The sequence below is a fragment of the Xyrauchen texanus genome, chromosome 9 (genome assembly GCF_025860055.1).
Source record: "Xyrauchen texanus isolate HMW12.3.18 chromosome 9, RBS_HiC_50CHRs, whole genome shotgun sequence".
NCBI lineage: Eukaryota > Metazoa > Chordata > Actinopteri > Cypriniformes > Catostomidae > Xyrauchen > Xyrauchen texanus.
In genome coordinates this window covers 18,471,279-18,485,254 of record NC_068284.1, presented here as the reverse complement: position 1 = coordinate 18,485,254, position 13,976 = coordinate 18,471,279, and the positions used below count along the sequence as shown (strand labels likewise).

The 13,976-nt window shown below is 39.1% G+C and overlaps 1 protein-coding gene across 1 annotated transcript; it reads left to right on the top strand.

The window, feature by feature from the left end:
- The first annotated feature begins 292 nt into the window (after nucleotides 1–292).
- On the top strand, nucleotides 293–13,452 carry LOC127649028 (protein phosphatase 1 regulatory subunit 7-like). The gene is made up of 10 exons (XM_052133908.1): nucleotides 293–373; nucleotides 1,119–1,214; nucleotides 1,328–1,383; nucleotides 1,473–1,538; nucleotides 3,910–4,040; nucleotides 4,234–4,396; nucleotides 4,506–4,622; nucleotides 4,707–4,811; nucleotides 5,133–5,219; nucleotides 12,643–13,452. The coding sequence occupies exons 1-10, from the start codon at nucleotides 334–336 to the stop codon at nucleotides 12,817–12,819; spliced, it is 1,038 nt and encodes a 345-aa protein (XP_051989868.1). The 5' UTR covers nucleotides 293–333; the 3' UTR covers nucleotides 12,820–13,452.
- The last annotated feature ends 524 nt before the right edge of the window (nucleotides 13,453–13,976 follow it).

Genomic DNA, 13,976 nt, shown 5'->3' with positions numbered 1-13,976 from the left:
GGCATTCCGTAGAACAGTTGATAGATATACGTGCTGGGTCTCCAAAGACCAGTATATGTAAGAGTGTTTGGTAAATTTCCCATGCATTTAAGAATTAAAATGCATCTCTCAATTTTATATAACGTGCAATAGGTTAAAGCCGAGCATGAATTAAAGTATTTAAAATGGTGATAAAATATGTACGAACAAGACAGTGACAAAGCTAACATTTATTCTTTCCCTTTCCCGTAATCATAATTATTTATAGTATATGTGCATAGGGTAAAGTTCTATTTCACCATTGGCAGATGCAGGTGTCAATCATCCAGTGAAGTAGGCGGGTCTAGTGGAAAAATGGCGACCTTATCTGTCGGAGAGCCTCAAGAGATGGAAGGTGAGCTCACTTTTTTCTATTAATGCGCGGTAAAGGAGTGATTGTTCTTTTTTCTTTCAGCCTTTGAATGCGAGCTGGGGTGTTATAATTTATTTTCTGTTCAAATTAATTTTCCTCTTACCATTCATTCAGACTGTAATGTGTGTGATTGTTTACGTTTCATACACAGCTAACTGAAGCTATTCTAACAGTGTACTTCTATGAAATGGCGATTGAAGCTGAATGTACTGCCATAGAGTCTCTTTTGCGTGTCTTTAAATCCTGTTCTTTTCCACTTATCTCTTTTTAACAGTGTGTACAGTAATGTGCAGGGCGTCAATGCCAACACACCTTGCTGGTGAGCTAATATAGCTCACTTTACCAGTCAAAATGTCACGTTCAGATGGGTAAATTATAAAAGTCCATGAATGTTAGCGTTTTTCTGGATGCTTCTATTTGTTTCCAGCTGCTGGATCAGCAAAGTTTGCTAGCATGCTTGTGCTGATGGAATCAGGGTGTGTGTGGGATGGGCTTGAACAGCAGAATTGTGTTCATTTAATGGTTGATCGTGCTTTTAGATTAATATATACTATAAGTACGAAAAGTAAGTGATCACGCACTATTTGCTCCAGACAGATGCATCAGCAGCGTCATTTCATTATTAGGAGTTTCATGGCTTCCTGTAAGCAAGTTGGTGATTCATTTCGCATTAGCACAGTGAGATTTGTGCTATGGGTCCTTACTATTTAATATAATGTATTTATAGTTGACCGGAGGGGTGAGTCTGAGGAATCTGGGGATGATGAGACCAAGAGGAAGAGTTTCAATGGTGAGGTTGACTCCCTACAAGCGCCTTCAACTGGTGAGACCACTGCAGACATTTCATTAGACTTCTAGGCAATGTGAAGACACCAATAAATGAAAAGATCTTTATTTTCTAAATGTTTAACTCGTCTTGATCACTTCCTTTTTCAGTACCAGAGGAATCACCAGTTGACATGGACACAATAACCTTAGACCCAGATGAAGAGGTGACTTGAATTTATTTTGTTTTTCAGTAAGGATGGACATGCCACCCCCCACACACTGTTTTTTGATTTTGTCTTAATTTTTCATTTAGGATGTCGATCTGGTCCATTGTCGGATTGGGAAGATTGAGGGTCTGGAGGTTCTTAAGAAGGCAAAGGTGAGAGTATAGATCATATCGTAGCCATTCTGACTAATGACATTTAAAAACAAAAATGCAAATTTTTTTGAATAGTTATTTTACATTTCCAAGTTGGCAGCAATAGTAGCCTACTTTGTAAAATAAAATAAAAAACACATAAATCAATAGTCAAAAAGGCTCTTAATAGCTGTGCAAGAATGAGGACCTTGTGGCCCAAAGACAACCGAAGTAATGGACTATGGAGGAGCTTCTACCATTTATATATAGGTCTATACACCAATCAGCCACAACATTAAAACCACCTGCCTAATATTGTGTAGTTTCCCTCGTGCCACCAAAACACCGCCAACCCGCATCTCAAAATAGCATTATGATATGATATTCTTCTCATCACAATTGTACAAAGCAGTTATCTGAGTTATTGTAGACTTTGTCAGTTCAAACCTGTCTGGCCATTATCTGTTGACCCCTCATCAAGGCATTTCTGTCCACAGAACTCCTACTCACTGGATATTTTTTGTTTTTGGCACTATTCTGAGTGAATTCTAGAGACTGTTGTATGTAAAATACCTGGTGATCAGCAGTTACAGAAATACTCAAACCTGACGTAGCTTGGATAACTTGTCTGTACAATTGTGGTGATAATAATCTCAGAATGCTATACGGAGATGCGGGTTGGCTCTGTTTTGACGGCACAAGGGGGTCCTACACATTATTAGGCAGGTGGTTTTAATGTTGTGACTAATCGGTGTATGTACAGTACATAAGAAAGATAATGTATGATGGTTCAGGTGTAACCCCTGAGAGAAAATGTGGGTAATGTAAAAGTCTTAATTAACCATTTTTATATTTTCCTTAAAATGCAAATCTATAAATCAATGTACATGTATGCAAATAATGCAGTTTAAAAATACTGTTTGAATAATTAAAGGTGCTATATGTAAGATTGACAACAAGTGTTTGAAATGGGTTCTGCAGTCCCAACTTCAAAATATTGGAGAGTTGTCTGCCCCACCCTAGACTCGAAGCTCATGCGAATATTGACATGTAACTCAGCATCCGTTTTAAAGGATTTCTGCCTGGAATGGAAAGCTTTGTTATCGGAGAAGCCAGTTTTTCAACTTTTCAACAAGCATAGAAACATATGCATAGAGGACATATTATGGTCATTTTATGATTTAGTACAGTAAAAATATTACATATAGCACCTTTTAGTATAAATCAAATAATATAGTAATCAAATAATGGAAATGTTTTTCATCATCAGCAGAGAACTCTTTTTGGTTGCCTTTCTTGCCTTCCATGCTAGAAATTATTTTATTTCTGAATGTAAAATGTAAACAAAAATCTCTGTTTATAATCAATAGGTTTGAAACATGTTGATTAATAAAGCTAATTTTATATGGAATGTTTTTTTTTCTAGTCTAAACCACGATCAATTGTCCTGTCTCAAACTTTGCTTAGCTGAACCGTTTATGTCATTTCAGACACATGAAGATTGTTTAATTTTGCTTCATTTTCTGCTGTTTATTTTAGCGAAAGATGCAAGTATCCATCCATCTATATTCCTGCTCACTGTTTTTCTCCACTTTGGTCTACTGTTGTTAAAATAACCGCGTCTGCAGCTCTACTATGCGGCACCTCATGTCGCGGGTCAAGGGATAGAGGCAATGTTTGCGGAGCGCGTTTGGTGCTAGAGGAAAATATTCAAGGATATAGCGCTGAAAGATCTGTGCTATCTGCGCCCCTGAGCGCTTGCTGTGTTCACAGCTCCGTTGTTGTGTAGCGCTGCTACAAAACTAAAGTGTAGAAACTGTGAGATGGGACAACTGTTTTCATGTTGTCTCACGGTCCGGAATGAACCAATCTGGATCCGCTAACTGGTGACTGCTGGTTTATGTCAGATGTCAAAGACATTTAGAATGTTTGTAAATCGAATCTTTTTAAGATGTTTAGCAGATGTTAATTTGTGTGATGCTTTCAAGATGAAAAGATCTAAAACAGACACCTAGGAGATGCACGTGTGGTATCTGAGCAGATTACCAATAATTTCTTTGCCATATGTTCTGTTTTTGTCTCCTCTTTTGTTTTTCTGACAAACGTTGAAACATGAGCAGTACAGAGATTCAGGTAGTGTGACAGTTGTGTAACGAGAGCGCGGCTTATCCTTCACAGCCTCGTTTTCATTCCCTTCAAAGATGGCGCTACTGTGAATAAGGTCACACCCCTACAGGTTATGCAAACAGCAGCCCTACAGTTTATGTAAAATCCACTTCTCTATCAAGGAGTGAATCTAGCATTTGTCATATAAGATTTGCATTCAAGTAACTTATTGTAGATTTGAAAAAGCATAAATGAACATTTAAGTTCTTTCCTTTTTTTCCGCCAGACAATTTCTCTCAGACAAAACCTCATCAAATGTATTGAGAACTTGGAAAGTCTTGGCACATTGAAGGAATTCGACCTTTATGACAACCAGATCCGCAAACTAGAGAATCTTCAGGCGTTAACAGAGCTTGAGTAAGTTCAGACATATTTATCAGTGTATAAAATGTTACTGTTCACAGTAATATACATTTTCAGAGAGCAATCATTGTTATCAAAAGGCTTTCTATTTTTTTCATCCTCTGATTTTGGACAATTGCAATTAATTTGATTTGCAGCTTGAAGAAAGTCATTAGAAAAGTCAATCTTCTCCTTTGTTGATTTGCAGGCAGCTTGATGTATCATTCAACATTTTGAGGAAGATTGAGGGATTGGATTGCCTCACAAAACTCAAGAAGCTCTTCCTGCTTCATAATAAGATATCAGGCATTGCCAATCTGGATCAACTGACGGGCCTCCAGATGCTTGAACTGGGCTCTAACCGCATCAGGGTAAGGCTAAATCTGCAGTGTATCATATTCTACATTTCTTACTCTATAACATTGTGTACTGTCGACGTCTTTTCAAACTTGAATTTTATGATTGTAATTACTGTTATAGGTTATCGAGAATCTGGATTCTCTTGCTGCTTTGGATAGTTTGTTCCTTGGCACAAATAAAATTACTCGGCTACAGAACCTTGATGGACTGCACAGTCTGACCGTTCTCAGTATCCAGGTAACTTTTGTCCTAAAAAAGGATTTACATTTTTTGCCAAATGCACCTTTTCCCTCAATGTTAACATTTGTTCCTACCTGACAGAGTAACCGGATCACAAAGTTGGAGGGACTTCAGAATCTTTTCAATTTGCGTGAGCTCTACTTGAGTCATAATGGCATTGAAGTCATAGAGGGCCTGGAGAACAATGTAAGTCCTAACATGGATGCCCACCGATGCATTTGCTTTATTCTGGGGACAGTTCTAAATTTATACATAAAATGCTTTTAAATTTGTCCAGATGCTCTGTCCTTTTATAACTTTTTTAACAAAATTAAACAGTTTGTGGTTTCATTCTGAAATGCTCTGCCGCTCCACTGCACCTTCACTCCGTAGTGAATTTCTGTGCTTTCTGATCTTTTGTCACGTCTGGCTGTGGTTTTATTTTTATCTGTCCCAGAATATTTTGTTGTTTGAATATCCATGTCTTTCATCCTGCTCCTTTTGTTGTTGTTTTTTATTTTGTTTCAGAAAAAGCTGACAACTTTGGACATTGCTGCAAACAGGATAAAAAAGATTGAAAATATCAGCCACTTGACAGATTTAAAAGAATTTTGGGTAAGCTATAAAAAAATGCAGGTGTACTATTTTTATTTTTTACCATGTTTTGCTGTTGCAAACTGTACATGCAGTTGTCCTTTAAAGCAGTGTTCCCCAACCATTACCACAGAGCACTATAAGTAAGGCTCAACTACCCCTTCATAGAAAAACCATAAAACCAAAGATCTGTACAAAAGGCTAAATATAATTTATATATAAACTCAGCAAAAAAAAGGAGGATGTTTCTTTTTTTGCTCTTACTTTCAACTGCTTTTAATTTCAGCATAACATGTGTAAATATTTTTATGAACATAAAATTCAACATAATCAAATAAGATTCAACAACGAAGACAAACTGAACAAGTTTCACAGCCATTTGACTAACAGAAATGAAAATAATGTGTCCCTGAACGGGGGTGTATTGCAGTGCATCTCCTCACGGACCGCACCAATTTGGCCAGTTCTTGATGTGAGATGTTACCCCACTCTTCTACCAATCACTTTTTTTTTCAACTGACATTTCTGGAGGGTAGGGTAACACATGAGTCTTCCCTGTAATGCACAGTGTTGAGATTGCCTGCAGTGACAAAAGCTCAGTCTGATGATGCTGTGACACACCGCTCCAGAGCCTGTCCCACAGGTGTGTTATTCGGATGTACCAATCATGTGCTGGTGTTGTTATATGTGGTCTGCCACTGCGAGAATGATCAGCTGTCCTTCCTGTCTCCCTGTAGCACCGGCGTAGGCATCTCACAGTATGGACATTGCAATTTATTGCCCTGGCCACATCTGCAGTCCTCATGCCTCCATGCTGCATGCCTAAGGCACATTCATGCAGATGAGCAGGGAACCTGGGCATCTTTCTTTTGGTGTTTTTCAGAGTCAGTATAAAGGTCTCTTTAGTGTCCTAAGTGTTTTTTAACTGTGACCTATAATCCTCTCAGCAGTCCGATCTGTCCTTTTGTAGTCTTCAGATGTCTGATTTCATAGCTGAACCAAACCAGACAGTAATTGAAGTGTAGAGGACAGACTCAATGACTGCTGAGTAGAACTGTATCAGCAGCACCTGTGGCAGGCTAAAGTGCCCTGAAACCTGAATGACTCCACTGCTGCCACAGTGCTGTTTAGAATGGTGTTGGGGTGTTCCTCCATCTCCACCATTTTGAGCGTGTTCAGCTCAAGGTTATGACTGCATCAGACAGCCATCTGTTCAGCCATCATCTCGGATGAGGCCGATGACAGTGGTGTCGTCTGCAAACTTCAGGAGCTTGACGGAAGTGTCCTTGGTGATTCAGTCATTGGTGTAGAGGGAGAAAAGTAGTGGGGAGAGCACACATCCCTGGGGGGAACCAGTGCTGATTGAACAGATGCCGGAAGTGAATTTCCCCTGTCTCACAAGCGCCTGTCTGTCAGAAAGCTGGTGATCCACTGACAGATGGACGTGGGAACTGAGAGTTGGTGTAATTTGTTCTGGAGTATAGCTGGGATGATGGTGTTGAAAGCCAAGCTGAAGTCCACAAAAAGGATCCTTGCATATGTCCCTGGTCTGTCCAGGTGTTGCAGGATATGATGCAATCCCTTGCTGACTGCTTCATCCACAGACCTGTTTGCTCGATAAGCAAATTGAAGGGGATCTAAAAAGGGTCCAGTGATGTTCTTCAGGTAGGCCAACACCAGTCTCTCAAATTACTTCATGATCGCAAACGTCAGAGCGACAGGTCTGTATTCATTAAGTCCTGTGGTTTTGGTTTCTTTGGGGCAGGGATAATGATTGAGCGTTTGAAGCAGCATGGGACTTCATACTGCTCCAGTGATCTATTGAAGATCTGTATGAAGATGGTAGCCAGTTGGTCAGCACAGGATCGAAGACACGCTGGTGAGACGCCATCTGGGCCTGAAGCCTTCCTCGTCTTTTGTTTCCAAAAACACACATCATCTTCACAGATCTTAAAGAGCAACATGCAGGTTGGACACCCCTATATAGCATAGTGTATGTTGATGATAAAACAACTAGATTTTCTGAACTGGAGTAATATATATTTAGCCATTAACAATATTTTGAGATAAATTGTGATAAAATAACTTCCGCGTCTATAAAGCACTAACCGGAAGTGACGATGGGCTGAGGAGTCTGGTCAAGTTCAAGCTCAGGTTACAATGGATGCGAATGAAGAAACCGAGTTCACCGGTGTGGACCGAACATGCCTATGATGGCCCACAGGCCTATAATTATGAGCAAATTAAGAGTTAAAATAATTAAAAGTAAGACTTACTCTGCTAAGTCCTCGTTTTCGTTGCACAGAATGTCTGCTAACGTTAGCACTTTGTTCTCCAGTCCAGCCCGCGCCAAAATCCGGTGTACACTTTGACGGTGGACTTGATTCCATCGAGTGCACCGAGGGAACAGCATCAGTAATCAGCCTCACGTGGTCCTTACTCCGAAATCCCATCCGAGACTCCAACAAATCTCCAGGTCGATAATTCTCCGGAGTGAAATGTGCGCCACAAACGACCGAGTGTGTGGTAACAGATGCGGCAGTGAAGTCTGCTCTCTTCACCTGCACAAAACGCACTCAAGACCGAAAAGCCTTGTTTTTTCTAGAAGGAAAATGATGGACACGATGTCCTGACAGGCTGGAATTCGTGCAACCAGCACAAACACAATAATTTACCATTATGGCTTCTCTAAAACTTTCTGTACTGCTCTAACTACATCAACACCCACAATGAGAGCTGACCGCGAGCTCATTTGTTTGCCTCGCCCTACGTCATATGACGCGTTGATAGCGGGAAAGGCGTATTCCAGAGCCTAGCACATTTTCATCAAAATCTCTACATCAAATGAGATTTCATTAGTAATTTCTACATATGTGTTTTTAAAAGACCTCTGCAGACAATATAAAGTATTAATTCAGTTATAAATTCAACCTGCATGTTGCTCTTTAAGTGCAGGATGAGTAGAAGTAGGGGGGAGGAGGGGGGTTGCAGGAGGTGTTGGTGTTTGTGTGAAGTTAATGTCAGAGTGAGTGCTGGGTGTAGGATTGGTCCTTTCAAACCTGCAGTAGAACACATTCGGGTTGTTAGGCAGTTGTTGGTCCACCACAGTAGGAGTACTATAATTTGTGAGTTGTTTCATGATGCAGGGTTGTTAGCTGAACTTGTTTTCCAGCTTCTCCGAGTAACTTCTTTTAGCCACTCTGATTTCCCAATTCAGTGTGTTTCTGGCCTGATTATACAAGACGTTATCCCCACCCCTGTAAGCATCCTCTTTGGCATGATGAAGCTGTCTGAGTTTTCCTGTAAACCATGGTTTATCGTTATTGAGTCATAGTAGGGATGCACATATCCACACAGAAACTGATATATGATGTATCTGTGAGCTCGTCCAGGTCTGTAACTGCTGCCTCAAAAACTCTCCAATCTGTGTAGTCAAAGCAGGCTTGTAGTTCCCGCTCTGCTTCATTGGTCCATCTCTGTACAGTCCTTACTACTGACTTGGTTGATTTTAATTTATTGTAATTTGGAAAAAGATGAACCAGACAGTGATCAGATTCCAAAAGCTGCTCTATGGACAGAGCGATATGCATCCTTTAATGTTGTGTAGCAATGATCTTGTATTCCTATAGTCTCTTGTGGGACATGTAATGTGCTGTTTGTTTTTGGGCAGTTCACGTGTGAGATTTGCTTTGTTAAAATCCCCAATAATAAGTAATAATAATAATAACTGAGTCCGGGTATTGCTGTTCTGTGTCTGTGATTTGATCAGTCAGCTGTTACAGAGCCGTTCACACACGCTTTTGGCGCGATATACACACTCACCAGAATAAACGAGGGAAAACTCCCACGGCGATTAGAAAGGCTTACGGTTAATAAAGAGAGCTTCCAAATTAGGACAGCACATCCTCTTTAACATTGTTACATCTGTACACTAACTTTCATTGATGTAAAAGCATGTTCCACCGCCTCTCGTTTTCCCCATTAACTCTGCGATCCGGTGTGAACAGCTCAAAGCCTGGCAGACGTAATGCGATGCCTGAAATGGCTTCACGCAGCCAGGTTTCTGTGAAGCACAAGGCAGCAGAGTTTGAAAAGTCCTTGTTTGTACATAGTTCATCCGTTTTGTTAGGGAGCGGAGATTCGCTAGATGAATGCTCGGCAGCGCTGTACGAAAGCTGCACCGACAGATCTCCACCATTGCACCAGCTCATCTCCTTCGTCAGCGTCTCGTAGAGCGATTAAACAATACAGCTGCGCCTCTGACTAGAATGTCCAGGAAAATGTCTGAATATTTGAAAACTATATATATATATATATGCTGCTGAAAGTTAAGCAGTTTGTCCCTGGTAAAACTGACTGGAAAAAGATTACTAAAAACCGGACCAAGAAACAAGCAACAAAAAACTGAAGAGCTCCAAACCAAGGCAGCCATTCGCAGCGCCATCTTCTCACTTCATCACTTGTAAAAGGAATGTTTGAGAGTCTAAAATGTATATTTCTTATTGACACACTAAAGCTGAAGATTTAAATAACCATCTTTAGACTAGTGTTTTTGAGAAACATCTTATGTGGCTTAGACTTTTGCACAGTACTTGTATATATATCAGGGATGTGCCATCCATATAAGCAAAGTAAGCAGTGCTTGCTTATAACAGAAGGGTGAAAAGAAAAATTATTTAAATATTTAAGTCATTTTTAATATAAACTACTGTTTTCGTTCAAATTAGTCGTCTTTCATCTCAGTTGAGCAGCACAGACAGTTATTCACTTTGTCACCACACTCAGGTATAAGCACTATGTTATAAATTTGTTTACCATCCTTTCATTCAACACTGTAGGTTCATTCAAATTGAATCACACCTGCTACTATCAATGGCCAAGGTAAGCGTGCTTACAAAAATGAGTGAGCCAATCAGAAGCTCCTTACTATAGTCATTCTATCTGATAGGCTAGATTTTTATTTTGTGTCAACACGTTCAGGTTCACGTAACTCGTGCGTTATTAAGTGCTAAAATGTATATATGCGGTGTTGTCAAAGTTCATTTAAATGAAAAATCGAGAAAGATAGGCTATCAAAACTTAAAGCGTGCGTTAACAAATAACGGAGGCGTTCATTCACAAGTAGAGACGCATGATTCAGTGTTCAAATTATGGTAAGTTAATGTATTAATGAAAAATCTTTTTAAATCCAATTTTATCCCCAATTTGGAATGCCCCCATGGTGGGGCGGTTACTCACCTCGATCCAGGTGGTGGAGGACAAGTCTCAGTTGCCTCCACTTCTGAGACCGTCAATCCTCGCATCTTATCACATGGCTTGCTGTGCATGACACTGTGGAGGCTCCCAGCATGTGGAGGCTTATGCTACTCTCCACGATCCACGCACAACTTACCACGTGCCCCATTGAGAGCGAGAACCAATAATCGTGACCATGAGGAGTTTACCCCATGTGACTACTCAACCGGGCCAATTTGCTTAGGAGACCTGGCTGGAGTCACTCAGCACTCTGCGGATGTTAAACTTGGCTCAATAAATGACCATGTCTGTGTACTGTCCTGAATTTAAAATAATTTGGTCATGAAGTTTGCCATCATTACATTTTTACGTAATTGTTTCAATTGACTGGTGGGTTATAAGGCAACAATTTACGTTTATAACTTTTCCTGATATTACACTCAGCTGAATAATGCATTTTGGGCACAGCGTTTAATAATGTATATTCAAAATATTTGATGCTTGCCCAATCTCAAAGCCCATGGCATGTGCCTGATGTATGATTTGTATATAAATCTGTAATTAGAACAGACGAATGCTGTAAATTATACAGGGAAGGGGACCTTTTAACTTACTAAATTGAGAAATCTTAATGTTACCTATTTTATTTTATCATTTGTTTTTAAATATGTACTATTTACACTATGTAGAACAAACACTGTCTCTTTAAAAAAAGAAGAAAAAAAAAAGGTTAAATTCCCACTGATCTATATCAGTGCCAGTTCCACATTTTGATTTGGTTGAGTGAATATTAACAAGAGTTATGTTGCGCTGCTTCTTTATTTTATTTTTGATCAACTGGCAGTAAAGAACAGAAAGGATATTAAAGTTGCTGTAAGCAATTTTAGCTGTTCTAAAATTTCCACAAGCTGCGCAGTTGGATAAGCCACGCCCCTCTTTCCAAAGATACCAAATAAGCTTTATTTAGACCGACATAGAGTAGAAATGGAGGTCAAGAAGAACAGCAGCAAAATAGCACCCTCAACTGACAACTGTTATGTGCAACATGGCATAAAAATGGCGTTGGGCCTCAATAATTTGATGCAACTACCATATTATGAGAACAGAGATGTCACAGACTGGTGAGATATCTCATGACACTTATTTCTTTAAAGGGGTCATTAATGTTTTTTTTTTTTAAATCTGTTTTAATAATCTTCCCTGAGGTCTACTGATAAGGTTAGTAAATGTTTTGCATTAAAACATTCCGAATTTAGTAATATATGATCATTTTCCACCTTGTCTCTTGTCCTCTGTCTGAAAAGCGTGGTTTTGGCAAAAGCACTTCCTTCAAACTCAAACGCCCACTGTTCTTATTGGCTAACATCGTTCAGCTCTTCAAATTCAGACATATTTGGAACTCAATCTGAAGATAATGAACAAGCTCTAAAACATTATAAAACAACATTTCAGGGGTTACATGTAATACACATCCAACACATTGCATCTGATTATACACTGTCTGGCCAAAAAAATAAAGTCGTCATTTGGATTTAAATAAGCAGATACTTAATGTTTGATACTTTGATTGGATCACTATTGTAGTGATTGTATTATGTTTCAGCTGGTACAATTCTTTTAACTAACTGATGCAGCATGTAGCTTCTCCTTTCTTAAACAACCATGTCTGAAGACGTATCCCGTGGTCATGGAAAAGATGTTACTCTTTCAGAAGGGGCACATTTTTGGACCAAGGAAAATTTTATTCCTCATGACATGAATCCTTTTATATCTTTCAGGCAATAAATCACAACACCTTTAAAAGAGACATTGTCAATGACAAATTTATTGCGTGGATCTCTTTGAACACACTAAACAGACAAGCCAAACAAAACTGCTTAAATTTGTTTATTATTAAAAGATTGATCATGGTATTTTTAGGAACGAATTGGTATTCGAGATTGTTCAAATAAAGTTTGCGATTAATTACAAACTCTATATTTTTACCCTGTTGTTTTAAGTCATTTTGTTTTAAGTTCAACATGGCAAAATCTAAATCTTTACACCCTGGAACACCCTGGAACATGCTCATAGACCTCGGTTGGGAATCACTGCTTTAAAGCATCAATTTGTATTGCTTTTATTATTGATGGGACAGCAATTAGCAATATAATTTATCCTTATTATTCTTGGTATTGATAGTTGTACTTGTTCCTTTTGTCTCTCATAGATGAATGACAACCAGATTGAGAACTGGGCAGACTTGGATGAACTTAAGAATGCCAAAGGTCTAGAGACTGTCTATCTGGAGAGAAACCCTCTGCAGAAGGACCCTCAATACAGACGCAAGATCATGCTAGCACTGCCCAGTGTCAGGCAGATTGATGCCACCTACATCCGTTTCTGACCATCCACCCAACCCCATTGTGTCCTTTCTCACCCAGCCATCCTCTGCACATTATAAACACACCACCACCATCTTTTCCACATGAAGCATTGTCCTCAACTCCTGCCATATTTATCACTTATTTAAAAAAAAAAAAGAAAAAATCTCACACTCCTAGTGTTGCCATTCCATGTGCTGGCACCTTTTACTCCTACACAGAGACTATACCCATGCCCTGACTTATGCTATAGAGTGAATGCTTGTTAATTTATTTTCAGCTTAGCAACTTGCAAGATGCTGATACCTGCTGTTTGGAAATGTTCAGAAGGGTGACCATGGCATTTTGTTTAGAAAACAATGTAACTATTCCAACCATCCTAGTAACATCCTATATAGGACAGAGGCATTTGTTTAACATCTGATGTTTTTTTGCCCTGTATAATTTCTTTTTACATTCAGATACTGCAGAAGATGGTGTGAGAATTGTTCTTTTCTCACATCTGATCTAGCATTGAACACCACAAGAACTGCTTCCTTGATGGGTAAATAGGCCACTCTGAAGTAGATTCAACTTGCATATCAGTTTTGTTTATCATGTATCTTGTTGCAGCAGTAAGTTAAAAGACTGCTGTGTCGATTAAAAGCATTTTTTAAAACAGATTTTGGCCTTGTTGACTTGACAATTGTGAGGTCTTAGCTGAAATGTGACGGACTTACTCTTCATTTAAAATGAAGTAATGAAGAGCCTCACTGAAAGATTAATGCCACCAAATGTTGAGTTATAGTTGATGACAAGTTAGACCTAGTTTTAATATCAACAGAGCAGGGTGATATCAGGTGATTCTTCTTAGTTTTTTTTATTAGATTTTTTTTTTTATGTTGAAAGAATCAAATAACACATGCACATGAAATATTCTTTCAGAAATGTTAGAGCCCCTAGTGGGAGATAAATGGAAGGGGCACTGTGTTGTGATTAGCACTCTGGTGGGTGGGGGTCGGATTGGCTCAGGTAGCTAATTCATTGTGGAATTAACCAATCCCTTTAAATGGGCATTTATGTTAAATGGGTTCAAAATGTTTAACTTGTTTTACCAGCTTTGTTGACTGTTTCTGAATTGAATGTACTAGTATAGAAAACAAAAACAAAATTTGAACAATGCTCACCAAGGACTGAACTT